Here is a 24,846-nt window from a genome sequence, read left to right on the forward strand (position 1 = left end):
GTGTAAATTGAGCCAGTGGTCGTCTCGAGGAGCCTAGATCCACACAGCCTGGACAGGAGTAACGAACCCGACGCCATAGTTTTGAGGGGAGTCCTGAATTGATGAGGATGGCCCGCCTTGTAGAGTGTTCATGTCCCATGATCCATACTCTTCAGTATCGCTGTATGCGACAGAGCCCTCGAAAGTCGAGGATGCCGGGCTGTAAGCCCCATTGTACGCCGGTGAGGGAACACTGAGGTACTGCTGGCTTGGATATGGCGACAAGACCAGGGGGCTTACTGCAGAAGGTGGTCCGGATGCGTTGAGCATAGGCATTTCCTCAGTGCTGTAGCTGAAAGCAGGGTTTCCGTACAGATACGACTCATGGGTGGGCACCTCCTCCTGGATAGTGAAATTGCGAGGATTGAACTGAGGAAAAGAGGGAGTTCTTTCGGGGTGCATCCATCCCATACGCGACCGAAACTGGCTGACTGTGTCGATAGGGAACTCCATTAGAGTCAAGGGAGTTTGCATCTCGCTTCCGACGCCAGAAACGTTGATGGACATGAGTCGTCGAGCAATTTCTTCAACAGGAGAAATAGACAGACTGCCAAAATAGGCGGCGCCAATCTCTGGGAAGAGACGTTCCATAAGAAGAGCCACGGTATACAGATAAGCAATGATGACCAGCGAGTTGGGAGAGCCATGGTAGTTCTGCAGGTAACCCACGGGCATCCAGAAGAGCCATTTGCGGAGAGGCTGGAGACGCTCAAATTGCTGGGCAATGGAGAGCGTAGGGCTAATCTTGCGGGAGCCTCGGAGAAAGCCAATGAGATGCTGAATCTGTGTAGTATCTTCCTTGTGGTACTTGAGGTGTGCCTCGACTTTTTGAATCTGCTCGAGCGTTCGATGGTAGGCATCCAGATCCTCAGGGCGAGGCTGGCTTGGGCGATGATCCTTTCCGGGAGATGGCGGGGCAGTTGGGAACGTGCTACTCTCGGCGATGAAGTCTCCGAACTGGGACTCATGCTTCCAGGGGTCCATGGCATCGATCACCTATCTGCTGGTCAGTAGAATTCTACTGCTATACTCGGGTCAACTTACGGATGAAGTGCCTTGCATCAACTGGGTCCAGCTGCGCCTGATTATGTTGTTAATTCCCTTCACTAGATATTGAATTTGTGATTCTTACCAGTCCGTAGCCTGCCATGAGAGAACGAGGGAGGCAGCAAGGATAGCATCTGATGTCTCTCGAGAGAAAGACCCAATGGCTTCCTGGAGGCCCTTGAGGGCAATGCCGCGGTGCTCATACGCCATGCTGCCAACTAGAGGGCAGTCGGTGAGGAAAGCAATATGCATAGCAGAGAAAGCGAGCAGAGCGTGCATCACATACGGTGTCGTGGCACCAATTCGAAGAAGACTAGGTCGGAGTCAGTATGTACCAATTTAAGAGTTATGTTATTTCGACGTACGTTGGAATATGGCGAGTCCAAAGGGTGAAATTGTTAGCATCGATGGTAGCGAGTTGGTAGTATAGTGTTGCAACATGGTAGATCAGACGGAGATCTTCAACAGAGTACAGGTGTGGCATGGGGGCAGGGTAGATTCCCAGGCTGGGGAGTGGGAAGATGCCTGTCGTTTGCCATTCAGCAATGGCGGCTTCAATTTGGGGCGTCCACATCAGGTCTGGCTTGTCGGGAGTTGTAGAGCGCTCAGCATCAGGAACCTGTACATCGTTGTATGGGCATCGAATCTTGTGCTTGGTGCAATTTCGGCTTCATTTATTAGCTTGGGAACAAGAAGTCTTCTCCGAATCACAACTCACCACTGGGGGAAGTTTTCATCGCATCGGATATGGCGGCGCTTGCTGTGAGTAATTGTTAGTGTTGTACAAAGCCATCAAAGATTGATGGGGCATACCAGGTATCACAGCCCTTGCGAGATTTGGTGTGGCTGCGGCGAGGGGGACCACCACCGGGACCAGCCATTTTGCAAAAGTTACAGAGGTATCTGTAAATTAGAACTGTTAAGTGAATAAGTACACGCACAGGTTTTGATGAGGCTCAAGTGACATACACGAAGTGATCCACCAAGACAAGCTTGTGGATTTATAGCGAGTGTTGGAGGGACAAGGGCAGCAAGTGATCTACCCAGTCAATCGGTTTCCAGGAACCGATCCAAGGAGTCCGTATTAGAGATAGTTCGCGAATGGAGCCTCGTGATAGACAACAATTCAGCGTAGAACGTCGAGAGGATGTACTCAGGTGCAAGTCGAGGATTCAAACTTATACACGGAGGGCTTCAACAATCTAATGTGACTGAGATGCTCGATGGACTCTACGGAGCAGGAATGATCAAGGCCAGATGAGTTGAAGAGATATCTAAAACCTTGGCCAGTGATGCTGCGTGTTGCGGTAGTTGTCTATATCCAAGTCTTCCAAACGGTTGGTAGCGATCGAATATGGCGGTTAATTGGTTTCCTTCTTTTGAAGAGGAGTTGTGATAGCTTTGGAAGCGACTGTGGGTATGCAGAAGTGAGGATATCAACTGATTGTAGAATCGGAAGCCAAGATGACCATGTAAATGCACTTGAGAAGCTTCGTTTCCAGTTGAACCGGTAGTCGATTATTGACAGATTGAGTTTGAGTCCAGAAGGTTCTGGTGTAAGCCGTGGTCTCTATCTGAGAATTGGTGTCTGCACTTCGTGTTCGTTCCTGATTATATACAACGGGAAACGATTGAATACCCAGAGATATGAGTTGAGAAGCGTATCGTGAAGGAGGATCGTTGTTCCAGAACCAAAGCACCGTGAAATAAAAAGCGAGTGACAGGAGTCGACGAGGACTTCCTAAGAGAGTTGAGAGAGGTGAGGAGGGTGAGGAGGATAGCGAACGTGGTGTTGACTTGTAAAGACGAAGATGTTTGTTGTAGATGACCGAAAGGGAATCAAGAGGGGATCCAAGAAGGAGCTGGGGACGATGGCATTGTTAAATACAAGCGGATCTAATCCACAGGGCAGGCAGGTGCGGTGCGGGAGCAGCTCAGATGGGGGAGGGGAGGAGCAACCGGGGTGTAAGAGGTGAGGTGTGTGGGAGTGTAAGGTAAGGTAGGTGCCAGACAGGTAAGGTAAGAGTGGGATGGAAGGAACGGGTGGAAGGCTGTGTAAGGGTACCTATCGTGTTGTACTGTACTGTGAAATGCTTGCAATGGATGAAAAGACCAGTAAACTGTAAGAGTAAGGTGAGGTAACAGCGTGCCATGTGCCATGATGCAGGTGCCAGCAACCTACCAGACAGCAGCGCCAGTGCCAGTTCACCACCAGTCCTAATGCGTACAGCCCATGGGCACCCACCACCAGCCAGCCTTAGTCTCCCGATTGCCTGTTGTGCTTGAGCCTGAACAGCTTAGTATAGCATAACATCAGAATCACCAACAACTACACTGCACTACACTACGGATACCCGACCTGCCATTCAGAAGCGCAGGAATGAGCCGAGGGAACGTCAAGACAAGCGGCGAGCTCGGCCTCAGACTAGAGGAATTGTGGGCTGTGGAGTGCGGGCCCCGGGACTACGGCAGCGGACAGCAATTGATGAGTCCCAATGAATCGGATGCTGCTTCTTGGCCGTGAACCCCGAGTACAGCTGTGACTCTGTGGTGTCCGCGCCGCCGCCTGCCTGATGGGCAAGTGTGCGATGGTGCGGTGCTGGTGCTGGTCTGGTCTACCAAAAAAAAACATAACCCAACCCAAGACGCTAGAGATGGGGTGTGGTCCGGTGCCACAGCTTGGCCAAGGGGGGGCGTCCTGCAGCCTCATCAGTAATAGGGCCGCTCTTCAAAAGATCCCTGGGCTGGGCATCTGTCATAGTCAAAAAAAAACCAATTCATCTGTTTGCGGGTTCTCTAGAGAAAGCGTTGGTCACAGACCATCAACCTTAGTAACACATCTCTTCCATGCCAGATCAGAGGGGCTCAAGGTACCGTAAGGATTGGTCAGGGAGCAGAGGTAACCTTCTAAGCGGGAGGACTGCGGAGTATGTAGGGGTGCTGAAGCAGCAATTGGAGATGCTTAGGCTAGGCGTCGGTTCGGTAAAGGTATGACGGGTCCATGGTCCATACCTGAAGATAACATCGATCCATACCAGGTGCTTCTGTTGTGCTATTTTGGGGAGCAGGCGATTGGGGATGGTTCATTGGTGGCCGGGCGACCTTGCTGGCTTGTGCTCGTCCCATGGTTCTACACGACCGCCGAGATGGTACTGCCATGCAATGCTTCCCTTTCTTACATGGGCGGAATGTTCCTGAAATCATGAGGTTGAGTCTCGCCGACATGGTGGTGGCGGGTAGAAACCCAGTCCAGCCCAGCCCAGAATGGACAAATAAAAGCAATGAAGCAATAATAATAACAAATCACAAATACAGCAACCGAATGCGAGTACCTGGTAAAGGAACAACAAGAGATAGTGGCGGACAGTGTCACCTACAGAATGGTGTACCGCAGCGCCCAGTTACCTAAAAATTTTGGCTCTCGACCTCTCAACAGGTGCCTGTTTTTTCATCCAGCTGCAGCAAACACCAGACACTCATCACAATATTGTCGGGTGTCAAAAGACTGCATGCTTTTATATCAGGAAACAAAATAAGCCGACCACATGGACTCTCAAGTTTATTCAAATACGGTTTAATAAGTTTTGTCACCCGGGGCTTTAGTCTTAAATCTTCTGTCATCCTCAATCACAAAAATGGCGGCCGAGCTAGAGGGTGCAAGAAAACTCAGGACCTTAGCCATAGGTGACATAAAGGTTTAGGTAAGCCATCACAAGCTTAGGATGCTTCTCTGCTGGGTTTATTTTGATGTTCTTTGTTAAGGTCAGAAGCTTTCTTGCTCCCTGAAGGGCCGAGATGTGAGCAGAGGGCATGACGCACATGGCCCAGGGTCAAAGGGTTAGGGAGAGTTCCATTGTCTTAGATCGTTGAGACTAGTGTCCGTCCTCCACTTTTCCGCGGTGTCCGGAAGAGAAGCTGAGACCTCTTGAAAGAGACAAAGGAAGAAGAAAGAAGTAAAAACGAGAGAAGACTTCTCTCGACGTATTGCCAAGGAATTCACAGGTAAGTGGTGACTAAACTGAAAGTCGAACGAGGGGAAGAGAGGGTGACAAAAGCACTGAGTACATAGGTGACAAAGTAAAAATAACTTTCCATGTCCGTGCCCTGTGTAGGTTGTTTTCTCCCTTCAGGCCCAGGGGGGATTTTAGTCGTTGAAAGGTTCAACCACTCCCCGAGTTTCCCTACAGAGAGAGAGGCTGGTTTGCCCGGTGCACTGGACTGTTAGTTAACTAGGTACTTTACTGAACGGATATGAAAGTTAGGCTGGGCTGGGCTGTCTGGACTGGGCTACGGTGCCCGTGGACCCCGGTCTACGGCTCAACTTGGCTCAAGTAGCGGATTTGGTTTCCATTCGCTCATGCTGTCCCAGACTCGAGCCGTTGATTGGCTCGTGCGTTTACGACAGGGCGAAACAACATTGGGATTGGGATGGCGGGCGGGCTCTCAGGCGGTGGTAGACGAAGGTCGGGGCGTCGGCATCATAGACCAGAGACGGACAAGCCGGGGCCGCCGGTAGTTGAAGCTTTGATCTTAGGTCCCTGCGAGAACCGGGCCATCTCAAATCCAAATCCAGTCCAATTCCATCCGGCCCAAAACATCCAAAGCCATGTTCATAGTAAGGTAGCGGCCAGGCTGGGGTCAAACAAACTGCCTTGCATTGCATTACAAGCGCCATCTCAGTGGCGACATGGCTCCAGAAACGGCACATTTTACGCTGAGGCTCGAGATCAGAATATGGAGAATATCTATAAAAAGTGACAGTCTAACCGGACACAGTATAGCTGTAGATGAGTAACACTGGAACGTTACTTACGGCCCACCGTAAGATAAACGCCGCATGAATGCTTTCACAGTGGCTTCGCTTCGTTATTCGTTTTTTCGTCTGTTTCCAAATCTTTGGCTCGTGTCGCCCTAGGTATCTCATCTTGCAGCTGAGACAGAGCCGCGGGCCGCTCCTACGAGTCGAGTATCTCGTCTCTGCGCCTTTTCGGAGCTGGAAAACATAAGACCATGACGTCGTTGGTCAGTGTTATGCGTCCGATCATGTAGCTAAGGATCTCAATGTTGCGGTAGTAGTAGCAGTAGCAGTAGCAGTAGCAGTAGCAATTGTAGGCGCAGTCAGTCTAGCCAGGCCTATCTTGACGCCGTCTTACACAACTCTCCGTCATCATCTCTCATGCTCGCTGTTTTTGTCACCCAAGCACATTCTTCTATCATTCCGTACATGCGTACTTTTGTAGCAGACGAGCTGGAAAGTTACGGTATGACATGTTACTGATAGACATGATCCTCCCGCTCCCAACACTCCTGTGCGGGATTACTTCGGGTATGCTGTAGATCATGTCTTGTCCAGGGTGTCGGCGCATTCGGGCTTCGTCCTCTGGTGTAACACTCAACCACAGACTTGGGCCTTTCACGGGCTGTCGAGAAACGTATTGCAAATTCATGGTAGAGTTTCGCGCCGCAAGGATAACGACCAAAGATTTAGCTCAAGATACCGAGTGCGACCTGGGCTTTGTATAACTGGAGAAAACAATCTTTCCTGACCGCACAATGAAGCTATTTCTAGCCATGGTATCAATGCTCTGAAACTTCTTTTACAGTAGTAGATCCACAAACGGCAATTCGGGGTAGTACGTCGCCCGATAATATGACGGGTTTACTTCTCTCGAGCATGGCCCTATTACCACGACCAGCCGTTCTAGCCCCAACTTTCATTCATCGCCTGGTCCCTGTTTTGTCAAGGAAGTATTTCTCCGGTTCTGTGGGCAGCGTAGCATCCGCTTCCTGGCCAAGTGGTGCTTTTGTAGTTCAAGTTCGGGACTTGACGATAGTTTGAGAACGACATTTTTTTTAGCATCGGCCCCTTGTCCGTCAACCTCTCGACTATGCCACGACCCCTGCGCAGGACAAGGGCAGGGTGAATAGGAAGATTGGAGGGAGAAGATGACTGATGACATGATGCCTGGGTGTTTTCCAAAAGCAGACTACCGTAGTAACCACGTTTTAAGTCACCTATTGCGTGCGAATCAGAAGCGATTCACGGTTGCATAGCCATCTGACAAGCTAGGTGCACGAATAGGAATTGAGAACCGACCTTGTAAGGCTAGTAGCTTGCCCTTGACTTTTGTGAAAGGAAAAGCCTGGAATTTACCATGATGGAACTCAAACTTCAGATGACAGAAAGTCAAACCTGACCGAACATGAAATGACGAGTGCCAACATCCAAGAGTGTTATCCACTTGGTACATAACCAGACCATCCCTCAGGTATTTAGTAAAGCACTAAGGTTGTGAGACTTATCTCAGGGACTCCAGCGGAACCTCTACTGATGATAGACAGAGAAAATGGATAGAATATGACAAGCAAAAACTGCCTAATCGGGAAACGTCCCGCATGGTCTGCAATACTATAAGGACAGTGACATATCGAAGGTCGGCGAGGATGAACTCCCTGCCAAAATAGAGCACCAAGATGCTGGGAACTTAGCGTGGGTAAGAACTTTGGCCGAAGAACTCTCGGGTGCATGGTTCAAGGGGTTGGGATTCAAAGTAACCTCCCAAGAATCGGTCGTTATTCCCTTTGTTGGCAATTCCCTGCAAAGGGTCCACTCGTGCTTCAGATTGATTAATGCTAACCCTATCTAAAGTGCAGAATAGGGAGTTCGCGGCAGTGTTTCAAAGGGCAACCAACGACTGTATGTACTCCATATGATCGACCATCAACATGTGCCTCGGTACTCATGACGGGTCGAAGAAAGTATCACAGTCTCACCCACGGTCAGTCACAAGAGACTTTCTCGCCGTCTGACTGAGAAGTGGTTAATTTGACGACCAACCTTGGATCTCTCTTTCATGCAGCGGTCATGTCATCTAGTTGCTTGTCGTTGGCATCCCTGGTCTTGAGTATGGCCAACAGCTCATCAATGCATGACTTGCATGTGTCTATCTAGCTGAAAAGGACTTGAAAAGTCCTTTGGCTTGCAGTTGAGTGTTACACGAGTGAGCGGCTGCAGATCATATTGAGTTTCGTGCGGGCGCCTCACCATGAGTTGTTTATGAGACAAAAGGCTGTGGCTGTAAGTACTTGATACGGAAAGGTCAAATGGAGACCATATCTGTTCGGTAGTTTTTAGACCGGCCTCGGCCAAGGGGCTTCTAGAAGCAATCGACGTCTAGCCTGGTAACCCACTCCAGAGTTGCACTGCGGAATGGCACCGCGGAAGAATTTGAATGAGACATTGAACAGAGGCAATGTCTCGCAGTCACAGTCGCAGTCACAAAACATGTTACATATCCAGTCGCGCAGCAGATAGTCTACGCCATTTATGCTTTGGATCTGACCGAGAGCCATTTTAGATTTGAGGCCTTTAAGTTCATGTGCATAGAGGGGGCCTACCGGTCAGCTCATCAAGGCAGTACCTGGGCTGGTGGGGGGAAATAGGTAGGTAGGTGTATGCGATTTGCATTAGTACCTATTACCATTGGCATTGGATGTCCAACAAGTACAATTACGGCAATTGCTTGTACTATGACAACCTACCTTACCTAATCGATCCAGGCACCTTCCACGGCTCTGGCGATAAGAAAAAAAAGCGAAAAGAAGGGGTACCAATCTTCAGGATGCCTCGGGAAGGTTGCTTATTGCCCACCACCTTCCCCTCTTCTCTTGAAGCAGTGTCGTCGCATCATCATCATCACCAACAAAAATATGCATCATTTCGCTTTTCTTCCAGCCACTTAGCTCACCCCTCTTTCACCCTTCCAAAAAGTTCATGAGCACATCAGATCAGCGCATCAGATCATCAGGGGAGCAGCTCTTCGACATCAATCAAAACAGACAAGACCCCGAGACTTTGTCCCAAATCGAGCATGGCCCAAAACAAAGCATCGCAGAACAGCTTGCGGAATATTACACTTACGGCAATAAAATGATCGACAGGTCCTGGCACCAACTTTCAAGCCACGCCACGGTTGGCTTCGTCCGACACTGCTACCTCCCGAAGTCACACATACCTCACGCTCGGGCTCAGCTTCAGTCCAAAGCAAAGCAAGCAAGCAAGAACCCTAAGCAGCATTTGCTCCGGTCTTAGTCCTCTGTTACCAGGCCGCGGTTGTGTACAGAAATCCGAATATTGTTTGTCAATGGTCTAGGAAGTTCCGCCAAGCTACTACATATCTTGTTCTGAGAGCAAACCACACCACTCCCACTCCCCCACCTGAATTCGGGGAACTCAAGCCCCGCCCCGAACGGTGGAACAAGTTGAAAACTATGTATATTCACTCTCTGGACGGAGTATAGTTACCTATCCTTGACGAGGCTGAGGGTCACTGTACCCGTACGCATCTTTTTTGATCGGACACCGGTTCTAGCTGATTGTCAGCTCCCTTCTTTTTCAAGTCCTGGTCCTCGCCATTAGGTTCCACAGCTGAAACAGAGGCCTTTACTGACTTCGGCCGATGAATTGCAAATCTGTCAGCTAGTCTCCATCTCGGCCGAAAGTCTTACAAGCGCAATCCACCATTGGGTGCGCAATTCAACCACACGACAGTTTCAATGGCGACTTGAAATAAATCACCTAGACCACTAGTTTTCATCCGTGGTTGTCCCCAGATTTTAGGGCTAGCAGGAGCGCTATGAGGTCATGGACCGAGTGATTTATTCTTCACTCCGTCTTAGGGATATTCCCTCTTCCACAACTACCCTGTCGTTCCGACGACTTTCTTGCCCTGGTGGCGGGGTTCAGTGTGGCCTGCTTGATAATAGCGTTCGCGGAACAACATGCTAAGCCGCATATCGTCTCCCGAGATGGAAGATCTAGTATAAAAGCTGGTTGGCCCTGCTACCTAACATGGCACAGATGTGATAAAATTGGGAGCACGGAACTCGTTTCTTGTGAGTCCCTCATTCTGCATCAGCTTTGAGTTTTCAGTGTAGGTACCATATATAACTGAATGTTTTGAGGTAGGCAACCTACTGTAGCTCCACAGACTAAAGAGGTCAGTGTGCGCCAGGGTCCCCTGTCCCCTGTTCAGATCTCGCTCAACAATGAAGGTCGTTGGAGCTTCTGTTTGGCTAAAAACACAAACCTCGTGTCCTGAAATGGGATTTCCCCTGGGAAACTCGACCCACGAATGGCAGGGCATTTCGAAAAGTCCATCAAGCATTGACTAAACCGCTTTCCGCTCCAAAGTCCAAACCATTAAACTAGCCTCATTATTAATTACCATACTATGTCTGCAATGGTCGCTCTTGGACATGTTCACGACAAGGAGAGATCAACAACTTCATGGCGCGCCCTGGTCTTGGCTGTTGCTCCAGTCCTTCGCAGGCTACCCCCTGTCACTCAAGACTCAAGATCATCATAAGCGTATGCCTCTCATCTTCCTCTGGCCGCGATGTCATTACCGAATCTGGTCTGGTTGAAGTTTGAAGGGAGGTTGGTCGCTTCTTCAAATAGATCAGGTCTGACTCGACAAGAAACATAGGTACGCGCTGTTTTGTGCCATTCCAGCTGTAGGTTTCAGATCTGTCACCAAGTGTCCGCCGTGGAACGAAGGATGCCACTTGTGTTCACTATTTCAGTTGATTGGGGGTGAGATAGGCGAACAAGGATTCTTAAGCAATCACAACTGATACACCACAACTTTTTTCATTAGCGCACGGAATGACCTCATATCCCATTATAGCAAGCTGCAGTGCGATTTGGGAAGACCGATGCGAAATTTATAAGTGTCTCAAACATTCCAGCTAAGGCTGCACTATGAGAAATAGACAGCGAAAGCGGTGAGGTGCTCGCCGTGGAGAGCTTGGTGTTCCTGAAAGCTGAACCTTTGTGCATCGCACCGCCCTTTTAGCCTCTTTGAAAAGGCGCTAATGAAGCATGTTCCGTATAGCTGGGAGGCACGGAAGATCGAGATGCATGCAGACCGACGATCCCTTTGGGATCCACGCCCTACCTAGTATCGGTACAGAGGCAAGAGGGAATATCCATATTAGCTGTTATCACTTCACGATTTCACCCCGAATACCGTCGATAGACTCAGACACAAGATCCATCTTAAGTATTCCAAAACCAAGGTCTTTTGCCTCGGCTCACAGCCCGCTCAAGGAGATTCGTACCATCACGACCCTGTCGGAGCCGCGGCACTCTCGATTTACCTCAACGGGACAAATATTGGGTCAATGCCAACAGTCCCCACACGGATCCGCAGGTCTGCGAGAATGTGACAGCTTCGGGCGTTCAGACTTGATCAACATCTCAGAGTGAGCTACAATGGGCTCAGACATCTCACCCCATTGCCGATACTCCCCTGACCAGACTTAGAGATTGGTCTTTGCTACGAGCCAAAGAAGATCTTATCCTCGGCAGCTAGTTCATTTACAAGTCCACTGCCTTTTAGGTACAGTAGCCATGTCTGAAGCATGCTTCTGATTTGTTGATACATGGCTACAAGGCTCGTGCCGCAAGATATGCCGCACGATAATAATAGAATGTCGTTCCCGGTCTTGTCCTATGGAGAGGAGCGGCCGTTGACAACCGTAGTGTTTTGATGTCAAACTCACTCGTCAATCTCATACTCCCAAGAATTGAAATCTATTCTGATGTCTGTCTATGTTTTGTTCGAGCTACCACTTCCAACAACTGGTTGGTATATTCTCAGTTCTTGCTTCGATGATGATGATAGGGGGCACACACCCGAGACATGCGCATTAGTCTCGTAATCACCGCAGTCTGTCTACAAGTAACCCGGTGCTTTGAGCGGCGGTTTGGGTTGACCGCACTTTGAGCCTGTAACACATTGGCTCTGGTATCACAGTCTGAAGTCTCCGGTGTGATACGCGGGAACTCGGATTCGTAGCATCGAGTTTGTATACTCCAGATCCGATTGCGCGTTCAGTATAGTCAAACGAGACGATCACTGAAAGCCGATGCTGCTGAGGCCCTCTTGGGCAGTGAGTATCGCAGATCAACATCACTTCTTAGGTTGTCCCATGACCTACCCCCATTGAAGCTACGTCCCAGCCTGACCTGTTAACTTGAGAATGATACAACAACGTGGACTACGAGACAAGGGCGTGGGCCATTTCCACAATTGCCAATGTATGACCCAACTACAGAGTACTCATGACAGAGAATTTGACCCAAAGTCACGACTTCTGGCTCCCGATGATCTGATGTCCCTCCCAAGTTGAATGACCAAAACTTTAGACTGCCGATCGCAGCTTGAAGTCGGAAAAGACCGGCCCTATACGGAGTATTGAAAAGGAGAAATTTTAGACAACAACCTGCTTGTTTTGTATCAGATTGTATTCGTATGGTGATGAACATCAACGGTGCACAATAGTTGAAGGCTATCTATGGGGTAGCTCACTTGCGCGCCAATAGACGAAAAGGACGAGGTTGAAAGAGGCTGATCCCTTGAGCAAGCTAGGTATGCGAATCTGTGTACTCCGTAGGGGCGCCGGCAAACCCGCGCCGCGGGATCAAAGCCGTGAAAAAGATGCAACGCTTGTGGTAGAATATGGACGCAGGGTCAAGCAAGAATGACATATATGGCTGGGCCTCAGCCCTCAGGGTCTTTTGACGGCTAGCAGTAACGTATCATTTGGAGATCTCATTGCTGACTCGGTTACTGAGGCCATCATATCAGGGCGAAGCTAGTGGTACGGGCTCGAAAGCACATGGCACACGACAGCGCCTGACCAGGAGGTTCCGATGAGAAATGTTTTATTCCAGTCCTTCAATCTCTGCCACTGGCAAGGGGCTAAACCCAAGGCCATGGGCCAAGTTTCATCGGTGACGACTGATTGCGCGAATGTTACTGTTGTAGCCAGAAACCCATTCGGGCGCTGGAGATGGCCCACAACAGCTTGGGCTTGGGCTGCGGGCTCTTCTCAAAAGCCCGGACCATGGGGAGCATGTCACCAACAGCCTCGCAAGGTCCCTTCCCTTGTTTCCCACGAGTCGGTTTTTGCCTGTTGATGACCCAGCCACTCGAATGTTGAAGTGACGATGTCCAAAATGCATGCATTTGTTGTTCTAGACCAGGCCATGGCTCACAGCGTCGGACAGGGTTGCCGAATAGGCTAGGGAATAAACCGACAGGGTTCTTTGGTCAAAAAGGGCGTCAGAATGGGGGAAATGGATCCCCGGGGCGGACCATGCCATGCATGAGACAGGGGTAGTAGTGCGAGGCTGAGCTATTAATGGCGACACGGGCAGGGGACTATGACATGGTGTCGACAGCTTTTCCAGTCAAGGCCGACGCATCTAGTGCCAAAGCTTAAACGGCACAGCACAACAGCAGCACCAGACCCTGACCCTCTCTCTGGTGGTGGTTTCACTGGTGTGAGTTGCCCTCTCATTTACTCTCCTGTTATGGCTTGGTTCGGCTTGGCTTGGAGAGAAGCAGTACAATACATACGTACGCGCAGTTATGGCAGGCCTGGTCATAGTAGACCAGAACAGAATCACAAGACTTGGGTCGTCTTGTACGCCCCTGTCTGAGGGCTTACCTATTATGGCATATTTGTCTTCTGACACGCCAGTAATCAGGAATGACGTTGAGCTAGACTTAGATCTCTGGCTCTGATTATTGGATATCGCGAGCCTCACAAGGACCTTGGCCTTAACCGTGGACCATGCATGCAGGGTCCGGTGAGCCTGCTCCGGTTGCCGAGCACATATTGTCTCCATTACCCATACCATATCAGTACGACGATATCACTGGACGGAATCATACGGATAGTTCCCGAAGCCAGCGGTGACGGCTATATTCTGTGTCCAGACGGGTCGGTGCATCTCTGCTTCACTACTACAGAAGCTTGCCAGAAGAAAGCAAGCCACCAGGATAAATTTAGCTTCTACATGTCTAAGTCGAGGCAATAGACCAAACACCTGTTCTTGACCAAGAGACTTTGCTCTCCCTGCAATGGCCTGCATCTCCTTGCACCTCCCTGCGGCCACGAATCGAAAAGGGGATGGCTTACGAGGTGGCTTATCGAGAGTGTATGTCACGATGCACGGAGCTTTCTGGAAGCGGCCATTAATATCCAGCCTTACGAGTCTTGTGATGATGAGACCCGCGTGGTGACTTCACCGTTAGTGTTTCTATACCTCCTCCTGTCGCTGACTATCATCAGTCAAAGTTTCCCCGGCGTGTAGACACCTCTCACGAGCATCTCACCAATTTCAGAGCAATGGTGTTTATGCACGCTACACGAGTCATGGCTGGAGTTCGATTGACACACAAATTGGTTCATTGTAAAATTGCTTCCACTCAACAGATCATGTTTCCAAGTTCATGACTATCTAGCTTCAGTCTAATTATCCTCGGCACACAGTTGGTCTCTTCTGACTGGTGCAGCCGAGTTTAGGCCCTTCGTCTCCGCTATTGAGCTTCAATTTCCCCAGCGTATTCGCAGCGTCTGTATCCTTGCCTGGTTGGGCAAGTATTTCGTCTATACAGAGAGTATTACATATCTTGAGACTATTGATAGACTGGCAGACTAAAAGATCGTCCAAGCTGTTCGGCTCTTTGTACCGACTCGCGTAGCTAGCGAGTTCCTGGGTTAGGTTCGGAATGTCAAAGCACCTCTCCCAACACCTTTTTAATCGAATCAAGTCTTGCAAGAGCTGGTTTCCAGAAACTCTAAGTCTGAAAGCGGAAACTAGAACAGGGGCGATCTTCCGTGTGTTCCTAGTGTTACATACTCCGTACATACATACGTGCGAAACCCCGGCAGTAAAATGCCTCCTCACGACAACTTCGGGGTTTCAAGGGATGATCATTGCTAAGTGGCTACGCGAGTCAAAGGGCATTGGGCATTGTATTGTGGCATTGATGGAGACTCCGCGGTCTTGGCAAATTGTGAGTGTCCAACTTGTCACTGCTGGTTACACCAATACCATCACCGCATAGACAGACGCTGAAGGCCAATGTTAGAGCCCGGCCATCCACTAACGAGAGCTATATTTTGTATGGCTCTTTTGTAGTTTGCTCAACTAGAGGCGAAATGTTGCTGTTTGCATAGCCTTAGCTGCACATGAGGCGGCTACAGAGTCAGTGCTTGGTCTTTGCTGCCCACGGCCCCGACAGGCAGTTCTCACGATTCATTAATCAACGTAAGACGATGCTCATATGCTTGACACGAGGGACGATGCAACGTTTCTTATGCTGTAGCAAGGAACTGATACCGAAATGTCTCTCTCCCTGGTGGTTGTGGTTGGCAATACCTACCCTACAGCATCACTGACTTTCTTTGGCGGCAATTCATTAATTTGCAATAAGTTGTAGGTGCTTTGGTTCAATAGACGCAAAACACTATCATCGAGACTTGAAACTTGATTAGATGCCTAACATTCTAATGTGACAAAGTGGTATCGAAATAACTCTGGGGTTCAACTACCACGGTGGCAATATCTTCCATCTAGTGATTTTCCACACTTGAGTGACATAGCTCCAGCTTGCAGCAGCATAATAAAGTAGCCTATCTATCTAACTCGGACCCCACAAATGCCCATCAACTCCTCCCATGAATCCGAGTACTTCTATCTACTTGTGGCATAACGTGTTGCCATTCTCCCAGTCCCATTCTCTCAGTTCCAGCTTCCATCAGGTATCTCGTCCTCCCCCCAATGTCGCTCTGCGACCCTCGTCAGTTCATACCATCGTTCAACATCAATCAAAATGGCTCCAAGACTTTTCATGAACCCCCTTGAGCTTCGCCATGCAACCCGTACCATGCTATCTACTGCGATAAAAGAACCAGTGCTATCTATAACTATGTAATAACAACGAACCATTTCCACTGCCGCCCTTGAGTCATCCCTTCAAGAAATAAGAAGGCCGAGATCAGTCGCCATCCCATACTACAGAGTGTAATGCGACTCCAAATTTTGTCGGTCTCGTTGCTGCATCTGGCCGACAAAGTTGCTAAACTCGGGAATTATTTGTTTGTAGATATCGATGACCTGAGAAACGTTAGCCTGTGTGACGAAGAAACAATTACAATGCAATAGGCACTGACCTTCTGGAAGACATCATGCAACTCCTGCCTGACTGGGCTCTTCAAGTCAATGTCACGATAACGGGCAATGGCCGTGAAATAGTTAAGCAACTCCTTCTCCATGGCCTGGGGGTTTCGTCCCACTATCATAGAAAATCCCTTGAAAGCTGTCGCCTTCTCCTCAGTTGCATCGACCTCGTTCATGATGCCGATCCATTCCTCTGCAAAAGTTGAAAGATGAGGTCCAAGCTGTTCCGAGTTCTCAAGGCCGAGGCGTCCCAAAGCCATGGCAGCATTTTCGTTCAGCGCTTTAGGAACACGAGGGTTGGTCATAATCTCAACAAACCGTTGAAGAAGCTCTTGAACCCATGGGCCCATGTGTTCCTTGTGTTGCATTGAAATTTCACCAACCGACCAGCAAGCGTTGTTGACGACGCCAAACCCACTGTCCATATCCTCATCGAGGACGCTGTCCATATCAAGCTGCTTCAGCAGGATGGGGATGATTGTACCAAGGTAGGGCTGTAGCAGAGGATAGACGTATCTAGCGCAATCTCCCAGCAGTGCGTAGGCAGATTGTCGAACTTCGTCACTGGGGTCCTCCATACAGAAGCTGAGGAGCTCAAAGAAGGACTGTTGGGAACTCTTGACCAATGCAGCCGACTTGTCGTCGTTGAGAGCTTGAACGATGGCACTAAGAAGATCCAGACTTGTCACCAGGAAATCCTTGTCAGGCTGGTCAATTATGGGGTTGCCAGCAGCGGCCAAAGTCTGCTCAAGGTTGACGTGAATGATGTTGACGCATCGAAGGAAGATAGGCTCAGCATAGGGAGCGAACGCATCACCGAGTGCCATCGCCACATAAGAGAGGCACTCTAGAAGAGGGAACAGCTCGCGTGACTGATCCGATACACGGTTGTATCGGTCGATCAAGGCAGGCATCAGCTTGCCAGACAGCTCAGGTGCGGCCATGGCAGGTCCAATATGCTCTGCCAGTGTCTGTACACAGTCGTAAAGAATGTACATGTTGCGATCCTTGTACTTGGCAAAGCAATGGACGAATTGCTGGATAATGGGGCCACAGTAAGGTTCAAGGATCTTACCTGCCTTCTCCTCGAGGTTGGCGAATGCCGATGCAGCAGCTTCTTGTACTTTCTTGTTCTTATCCAACATGTGGCGGAGAATACCGTCCATCAAAGGGAGGAAGAACTGATCCTTTTCTGTATCCTCCAGATTGGCAGCCCATGACGAATACCGACCAAGGGTCCAACAGGTGATCTGTCTCACGACAGGCTCCGAGTCTTCGAGAAGGGAGATGAGGTAAGGCACGAGCTCGGGCAAGTGAGGGACAACAACGTCCATGCATCCATCAGCAACGGCACCCAAGGCGAGAACAGCAGCTTCTCGCTGAGGCCACTCTTCGTGCTTCAGATGCTGTGACAGATAGGGGAAGATGGCCTCGAAAACAGGTGATTGGAAGTCGCGGGCGAAAACATCGAGAGCAGCGGCGGAGCACTTGCGGATGGTCCACCGCTCGTCAGGGTTGGCGTCATCACCGTCATCGTAGTCATCGATTTCTCCCTCCTCGGTATCATCGTCCATTCCATCGAGCTTCTCGAACCCGTTTCCATTCTGGGCTTGATCGGCGGACTCCCTGACCTCACCGTTGGCCTTTCGTGCAAGAGCCTTCTTGGCAAATGCAGGGCGGATATCCTCCTCACGATCCTCCTCCTCCTCGTCATCTGAAGCACCTCCAAGGAGGGCAATGTCCTCTCCACTGTAAACCATACATTCGAGGAGGACAGGAATAATCTTATTGATGTACGGCTCCAATGCCCTCCACAAATTGTCATGTTCTCCCACGGCGAGCCAGAATTCGGCCGCTTCACAGGCCAAGTCCTCATCGTCGCCTTTCTGCTGGGATATTATGTAGTCAACGAGGCCACTAATGTGCGGCTGGAGCTTGTCGGGCCGCGTCTCAACTAGGTGAACAAAGGCACGACACACTTGCCGTCGAACATCGACATTGTCATCGCTGGCCAGGACAAACAGATGCTGGAGGAGGTCATCGATGGAGTTGAGCATGGCCTGTGATTCTCGAGGCGTGAAGACGTTGATAGCAGTAAGCGCACCAGCCCTGACCTTGGGCAGAGGGCTCTTGGTGGCCGCGATAAAATGGGGGAGAACATAGTTGAGGGGCCGCTGGCCATTAACTTCCTTGGTCAACTGACGGAAGTTGTCCTCGCAGATCTTGGCCAGAGCAGACATAGCACCCTCTTGCGCCTCGTTCGAAGTTTGACCGGATGTGTTACCGACCAGGTCGAGGAGCTGAGGAAGTAGCTCTGGCCAGCTGAGCAAGCCTCCACGGCGGACAATTTCGGTAGCAATATTTCCAGCAAAGTTGCGGATCTGGGAGTTCTTGTCTTGCAAGCACATGGGGACCGCGAGCTTGATGAGCTGGAGGTTGGATTCGGGGATGGTCTTCCATTCGCTTCGAACATTATTCTTGAGCATTATGCCAGCGGCGGAGCGCACGAGGTGGAAATCTTGCTCGGAAAATTGAAGGCCATTGGGAGGTGAAGAGCTTGAGAAGAGATAGGCGAGATAGTTGTTGATGTCGGGCGAGTTCTTGGCTTGTTGAAGCATCTGCAAAGGATGATTAGCTGAGGGGCGGCGCAAGGATTGCGATGGGCAAGCAAAGTCTTACCAAGTCAGCCTGCTTCTGAGCACTTTTGTCGAAACCACTGAGGGAGTCTTTGAGGCAAGCAGCAAGCTGCTGCAGCGAATCGGGGGCGGGCTCCCAGGAGGACATGGTTGCGATAATGTTGACAACGTCTCTGAACGTCGCAGAAGGCGGATGTAGAGAAGAGGGGCGCAGAAGCGAGATGGAAACTTTGTGAACGACTTTCACATGAGCTAAGCTCCACAGCTCCTACTCGTCAACAGTTAGCAATGCGCAAACCTTGAGCCAGGGCAAGATAGAGATGACAATGGTGAAGGAGTCTGAGAGAGGGGAGAGACGAGAGAGCAGCGGTGGACTCTTGCTTGTATGTATAGTGGGATAGAGTATCCGTCCGTCGTCGTATGGGACGGCAGTGGGCGAGAAGCGAATGTGCCCCTCCGATACAGGGATGTGCAACACCGTGGGGCCACACTGCAAAGCTCAAGTCAACTTAAGTCTACTCACCCGGTTTGTTACTGAGACGCCTAGCAGCCTCGCCTTTGTTCCTTGGGATTGCTTATCGCGATCGTGATGGTAATATCAATGAAAAAGGATGACAGGGCGCTGTGCGTCTTGAAACGCAGCTGCTAAGAAAAAGACAATCGAGGGGGAGAGGTTGATGCAGATCTCTCGAGTTAAAGTTGAAGAAGCTCAGCTGCCCACCAACAGTAGGGGACGAAGATTTTGGTGTAGTTTCGAGGAGAGAGCGGAGGCTCAAGGTCAAGTCAAGGGCATCCAACCAAGAAATTGCCCCTTTCAGACTAGCGATGGCGAGATGAGAGACACAATCGGGGCGTGTCATGTATCAAACGCACTGTAAAGTAGCCTGGAACGCCCAATAAGGCCGTGCCAATCCAAGTTTCTAGTGGCGCGGGGTGCGATAACGATAACCCGCCTGCAGAAACCGAGAAAATTTGTCACTGAAGAAATGCAAGGCAGGTTCGGTTTCTTTGCTGCGGGGATCGCCGGAGCTAGAATAAACTGTTGGGTTCCATTCTATTTTATTTTAGAGCAGGAAAGAAATGTTGTCATCTTATACACCGTTCGTCTCGTCTCGTCTCGTTTCGTGCGTGGCTGTTTAGAAGAGTCGACAAGACGAAATAGCCGCTTGTATGATTCCGTTATCCAACCATTTCAACAACATCGATATGGCTCTGAATCATCCATTCATATTAACGCCTGCAACAGGCCGCGGCCCTGCCTGAGACAGCATCTAACGGCCTTGAGCTACCCGTAATACTGTGTTCAGACTCAGGCCATATTTGCAACTCTAGAAACTCAAATATCCATACCAACATCCATGTTTAGCTGGTTTCTTGCCTGGGTAGTCCCGTATGAACCGATGAACTATCCAGAGCATCACCCTTCATCTGATAGTCTAGTTTCACCAAAGCGTCACTGCGGGATCAGTCTCGTTGTAAGTGCCGCGCAGCTTAGTGTTGCACCAGCCTGAACATTGTGTATCACTTGTGCGACACTATTTCCTGGCCGTCGCTGTCGCAATAAAGCGGTCTGCCGCTGACTTATGCCCGAGAAACACGGCGAGTCTGGTGGCCTTGTCCAAGCAATTTGGGAATACAAAGTCCTGAAGCAATGGAAGCCGTCGTCGTGGAGGCGAGATAGATACCTCGTGTACTCACAGACCCTTTATTGTTTCTCTTCGGTGTAATATCTATCAAAAAAGGCACAACGATAACAAGCCCTCGGGGGGCAAGAAAACAGCGAACTTCACTGTAGAGTATCAACATAAACTTAGTAAAAGTCATCCTAAGCTTAGGCTATATTACCTAAGTCTTTCTGTCGTTTAGGATCGAGGTCGTGAGTTTTCTTTCCTCCCCTAGCAAGCCTCCTCAGCACAAGAACAGAAGGATTGGGTCTTATGGTGTTACACACGCAATCCCGCCTGGTGACACACATTTGCCTCAAGGCGTCTATCTCTGTGTGCCACTGCGGATTCATTCGGGATTGTTTGTGGTCTATGCCGTAATTCTCCCAGGACTCTCTTGACAGCCGTGTTACTCGGGGACATGATGAAGCTGTGCACCATAATTCTGAGTGGTTCTAGGCCTGTCGGTGGAGTTCCTAGGATAGACATCAGGTATTGACGGAGAGACTAAGGTGGTGGGTGATGCAAGTCCGTAGCTCTTCTTCCAAGATTGACATTTGTTAAGTCTCAAAAACTTCGTATTCCTTGACCTGGTTGCAGGCAAGGTGTCCTTATCCTATCAGGCTGCCGTTGACCTGGGGCCCGATAGCTGTAGCCTCTCTGACACAACCTGAGCAATGTTCTTGAAGGCCTCCATCTCCTCTTCCACCGTGCCTCCCATGCCCGCATTAGCAAAACTAATCGAGTTAGTGACGTACACCGGGAGCTGTGATTTCCGAGCCAAAAGCTTCGCCAAGCGTGTTGTAAACTCCACTGATGCCTCTGAAGAATAGAGCGTGGTAGATAATGGCTGTGCCTGGTCAAGTCGCTATGAAGGTCAGCAAAGTATTACCGGAACAGAAACGGGCCGTACTCACGTTGGGCAGGGCGTAGACAAAAGAACCCATAGAGACAGGAGCAGCGAGCTCGTCTTGTGTCGCTGTTGTAAGGAATAGCACAATGGACTTTGCTTTGGTGGAAAGGCGGAGGTAGATGCGGGTGTCTAGAGAGCGGGGGAGGGGTACAGAGAGCTCAATTATGTCTGTAGCCATGATGTGTCTTATGAGGAAGTATCGCCTTATTCTCTTGGTGGAGCAGAAATCTCGTGATCCTAAGACGGCGAGTGAGAACCTTTGGTAGCTCTGAGTGCTGGGTGTGCGTGTGTGTGTGTTGCGAGTTAAAGTAGAAATCAGTGTTTCGTCTCAGCATCTGACGTAACTGAAGAAGTTATGAGATTTGCAGCCAAAACAACAATGCCGAGATTGTACTTGTACTCACTGGTATTAAAACAACGACCAGACGGCAAATAGCAAGCTAACAAGATGCTTGATGATGCTTTATTCAAGTTGTCGATTTGCTCAAATCCGCAATCACATGATCTCCTCAACCCCACGTAAACTCATTCGGAGGCCCGCATAAATCATTGTCAACTCGTAGAAAGTGAGTGGCATGAGTCCATTCTAAACTTTTCATCAATTTTTACTCTCACAATTTCCCGAGTTCGCTAAATCGCTTCTAAGAGCAGGGTTTGTGAGATCACCAAAAGTTGACCTTTGTGCTATATCCTCGACATTCCTCTCTACCCCTCCATGACCCTTGCTTAAACGCAGCATATCAGAATCCATTTCCAGTATGGCCGGATCTGAAGATGGCCACCACATCGAAATTGTCTCAGATGACAGTGCATGGGCTGGAGTAGAGGACAATGCTGAAGATCCTGAAGAGGTTCGAGTCATATTCAGCGCCTTGGATTCATTCTTGTGAGTTATCCCAAGAAACTCACTTGAGTCGGATCATTCTCCTCTCGCTCTGTTGGCAAACCATACAAGGCCTCCAGCATCTGTGCAACACTATATGTAATCTGACTCAAGGGTGCTGTTCCTCATGCTGAATGTTTAATAGCCAATACGCAAAGGTATCTCACTTCAACGTCACACACCTTCGTCGTCAAGCCTTCTATGCTCTTCCTCAAGAACAATGGAAACTCTTGGCTGCACCTCCGTTCAACTTCCTAGACACTCTAGAGAAGACTGATGATGCAATTGATGAAAATGCTGAGCTGGCTCGTACCATTGCTTGTGTTGGCCTACAGTCATTTCGAATGATGACAACAGATCCCGAAGACCCAGAACCCAAGATGCCTCAAGAATGGGCCGGCGTCGCCAAACACTCTGATGTTGATAAGGCGAGGAGTACTATTCGTCAGTTCTACAGAGATTGGACCGAGGCGGGAGCTGCAGAGAGAGAAGCTAGCTATGGCCCCGTCATGAAAGCTCTTGCGGCAGAAAAGGAGAGATATCCGGATGGATCTCCTCTAAGCGTATTGGTTCCAGGCGCAGGTCTAGGAAGATTGGTGTTTGATCTGGTTGCGAATGGGTATACCGCTGAAGGCAACGAAATCTCGTATCACCAACTCCTTGCTTCATCATATATTCTCAACTATTGTCCTGCGGCCGAACAGCATACTATTTACCCCTGGGTCCATAGTTTCTCCAACCACCTCACCAGAGCGAACCACCTCAGAAGCTATCGCGTTCCGGACATCCATCCAGCCTCCGTTCTAGCTGCCACAACTAATGTTGGAGAAATGTCCATGTGCGCCGCCGACTTTCTCTGCCTCTACTCTAATGAAGACCATGAAGCACAGTATGACGCTGTGGCAAGTGTCTTCTTCCTCGACACAGCGCCCAATCTGATTCGGTACCTGGAGGTCATACGGCACTGTCTTCGGCCTGGGGGTGTTCTCATCAACGTGGGGCCGTTATTGTGGCATTTCGAGAACAATGCGCCTGGTACTCATGGACAAGATGGTGAAGCAGAGCATGACCCAAAGAGTTCATCGGGCATTGCTGATCCAGGAAGTTTTGAGCTGGCCGGCGACGAAGTCATTGCACTGTTGGAGAAGATGGGATTTGTTGTTGAATGGCACAAGACCGGTGTCCATGCCCCGTATATTCATGATCCTGATAGTCTTTTGCAGTCAACGTATAGAGCAAGTACTTGGATGGCTCGAAAGCCATTGGAGCAAGGGAGTTCATGACGGCCAACCAATAACATCAAGGCTGGCACGGATAAAACAAATCAATAGACACCAAGAGGTATTTACCTTCTACTCAAATCCCTATAAATGAAGGGCCATTCTTTATCATACATTTCGCATCCATTGCCCCTACAGCTTTGACTTGGATTCGACCATGAGCTCGCCTCGCTGCCACAGCGCACCACCATCAATAGCAATTGTCTCACCATTAACATGAGATCCTGCCCGACTAGCGAGGTAAACAACCACACCAGCAATATCCTCAGGCTTGCCCAGTCGGCGCATGGGGTTACTGTTTGCGATCTCCTCAGCACCACCAGACATTTCCAGCAGACCATTGGACATCTTGCTAGGGAAGAAGCCGGGGCAGATAGAGTTGACGGTGATGTGCCTAGGGCCCAGCTCCATGGCGATGTTGCGTCCCAGATGCAGCACAGCAGCCTTGCTGGCGGAGTAACCATATGTGCCCTGCTTTCCAATTGTACCGACACCGAGTCCCGCAACACTGGCAGTGATAATCACACGGCTAGGATCCTGAAGAGAAGCGCTCTTCTCGAGGAGTGGTGTGAAAAGCCGGATTGTGTTGAAAACAGCCTTGACATTGAGGTCCATGACCTTGGCAAAAGCAGAGTCAGGATGCGTGTCAAACTGCTCGCCCCATGTAGCTCCAGCATTAGCGAAGAGAATATCGATGCGGTCAGTGTGCTTCTTGACCTGCGCGAGAAGACTCTCTACGCCCTCGAACCTGGATGAGTCCGCGGGAACTGAGATGGCAACAGCACCAGGAGCCAGGTTGGGGAGAGCATTGAGAGCTTTGCATGCTTCTTCACAGGCAGCGGCCTTACGGGATGAGATGAAGACCTTTGATGCGCCTGCTTGGAGGAACCTGAGGCAATGTCAGTCGCGTTTATAGACAAATCGTAATGAATGACTTACGCAGAAGCCGCGTGCAGACCCAGACCGCGAGAGCCACCGGTGATAACGGCGACCTTGCCCTTCAGGGAGAAAAGCGAAGGGAAATCTTCCAACTGAGCTTCAGCCATTGTTTTGTGTTTGTATTTGTTGTTGTAAAAAGGGAAATGGATAGATAGTACAAGGGTAGAAGGGATGACGTATAACGGGTCGTGTGGTGTGATGGAATAGTCCTACGACTTTTACAATGAGATCAAAGCAGAAATATTTTACTCGAATATTGAAGGATGAAGAGATCTTTTATAGGAAAGAGAACTGATTGGCAATGTCTCCCCTTGATCTTGGTGACGAGTGTCGAGCCTCGGAGTTTTGTCTGCGCTGGGGTATGTCCGGGGTTCATTAATTAAGCCTCCGGTTGCGGGGAAAAAG

The 24,846-nt window shown here is 49.8% G+C and overlaps 6 protein-coding genes; 1 reads left to right on the top strand and 5 right to left on the bottom strand.

The window, feature by feature from the left end:
* Window positions 1-33: 33 nt before the first annotated feature.
* On the bottom strand, window positions 34-1,967 carry FFUJ_12164 (probable UPC2 Regulatory protein involved in control of sterol uptake; the record flags this gene model as incomplete). XM_023581737.1 has 6 exons in its annotated part: window positions 34-1,035; window positions 1,084-1,120; window positions 1,172-1,399; window positions 1,452-1,754; window positions 1,805-1,846; window positions 1,900-1,967. The coding sequence occupies 6 exons, from the start codon at window positions 1,965-1,967 to the stop codon at window positions 34-36; spliced, it is 1,680 nt and encodes a 559-aa protein (XP_023434389.1).
* A 4,286-nt stretch (window positions 1,968-6,253) lies between these two features.
* Window positions 6,254-6,533, bottom strand: FFUJ_12165 (uncharacterized protein; the record flags this gene model as incomplete). XM_023581738.1 has 2 exons in its annotated part: window positions 6,254-6,269; window positions 6,319-6,533. The coding sequence occupies 2 exons, from the start codon at window positions 6,531-6,533 to the stop codon at window positions 6,254-6,256; spliced, it is 231 nt and encodes a 76-aa protein (XP_023435153.1).
* A 9,428-nt stretch (window positions 6,534-15,961) lies between these two features.
* FFUJ_12166 (related to importin beta-2 subunit (transportin)) lies at window positions 15,962-18,910 on the bottom strand (the record flags this gene model as incomplete). XM_023581740.1 has 3 exons in its annotated part: window positions 15,962-16,063; window positions 16,120-18,744; window positions 18,806-18,910. 3 exons carry the CDS (start codon window positions 18,908-18,910, stop codon window positions 15,962-15,964), a joined length of 2,832 nt encoding a protein of 943 aa, XP_023434390.1.
* Window positions 18,911-21,045: 2,135 nt separating this feature from the next.
* Window positions 21,046-21,517, bottom strand: FFUJ_12167 (uncharacterized protein; the record flags this gene model as incomplete). XM_023581741.1 has 2 exons in its annotated part: window positions 21,046-21,294; window positions 21,344-21,517. 2 exons carry the CDS (start codon window positions 21,515-21,517, stop codon window positions 21,046-21,048), a joined length of 423 nt encoding a protein of 140 aa, XP_023434391.1.
* A 580-nt stretch (window positions 21,518-22,097) lies between these two features.
* On the top strand, window positions 22,098-23,505 carry FFUJ_12168 (related to putative trehalase; the record flags this gene model as incomplete). XM_023581742.1 has 2 exons in its annotated part: window positions 22,098-22,225; window positions 22,368-23,505. The coding sequence occupies 2 exons, from the start codon at window positions 22,098-22,100 to the stop codon at window positions 23,503-23,505; spliced, it is 1,266 nt and encodes a 421-aa protein (XP_023434392.1).
* A 129-nt stretch (window positions 23,506-23,634) lies between these two features.
* Window positions 23,635-24,548, bottom strand: FFUJ_12169 (probable NADPH-dependent beta-ketoacyl reductase (rhlG); the record flags this gene model as incomplete). XM_023581743.1 has 2 exons in its annotated part: window positions 23,635-24,391; window positions 24,442-24,548. 2 exons carry the CDS (start codon window positions 24,546-24,548, stop codon window positions 23,635-23,637), a joined length of 864 nt encoding a protein of 287 aa, XP_023434393.1.
* Between the last annotated feature and the right edge of the window lie 298 nt (window positions 24,549-24,846).

This window comes from Fusarium fujikuroi, chromosome FFUJ_chr08 (assembly GCF_900079805.1).
Source record: "Fusarium fujikuroi IMI 58289 draft genome, chromosome FFUJ_chr08".
Lineage (NCBI taxonomy): Eukaryota > Fungi > Ascomycota > Sordariomycetes > Hypocreales > Nectriaceae > Fusarium > Fusarium fujikuroi.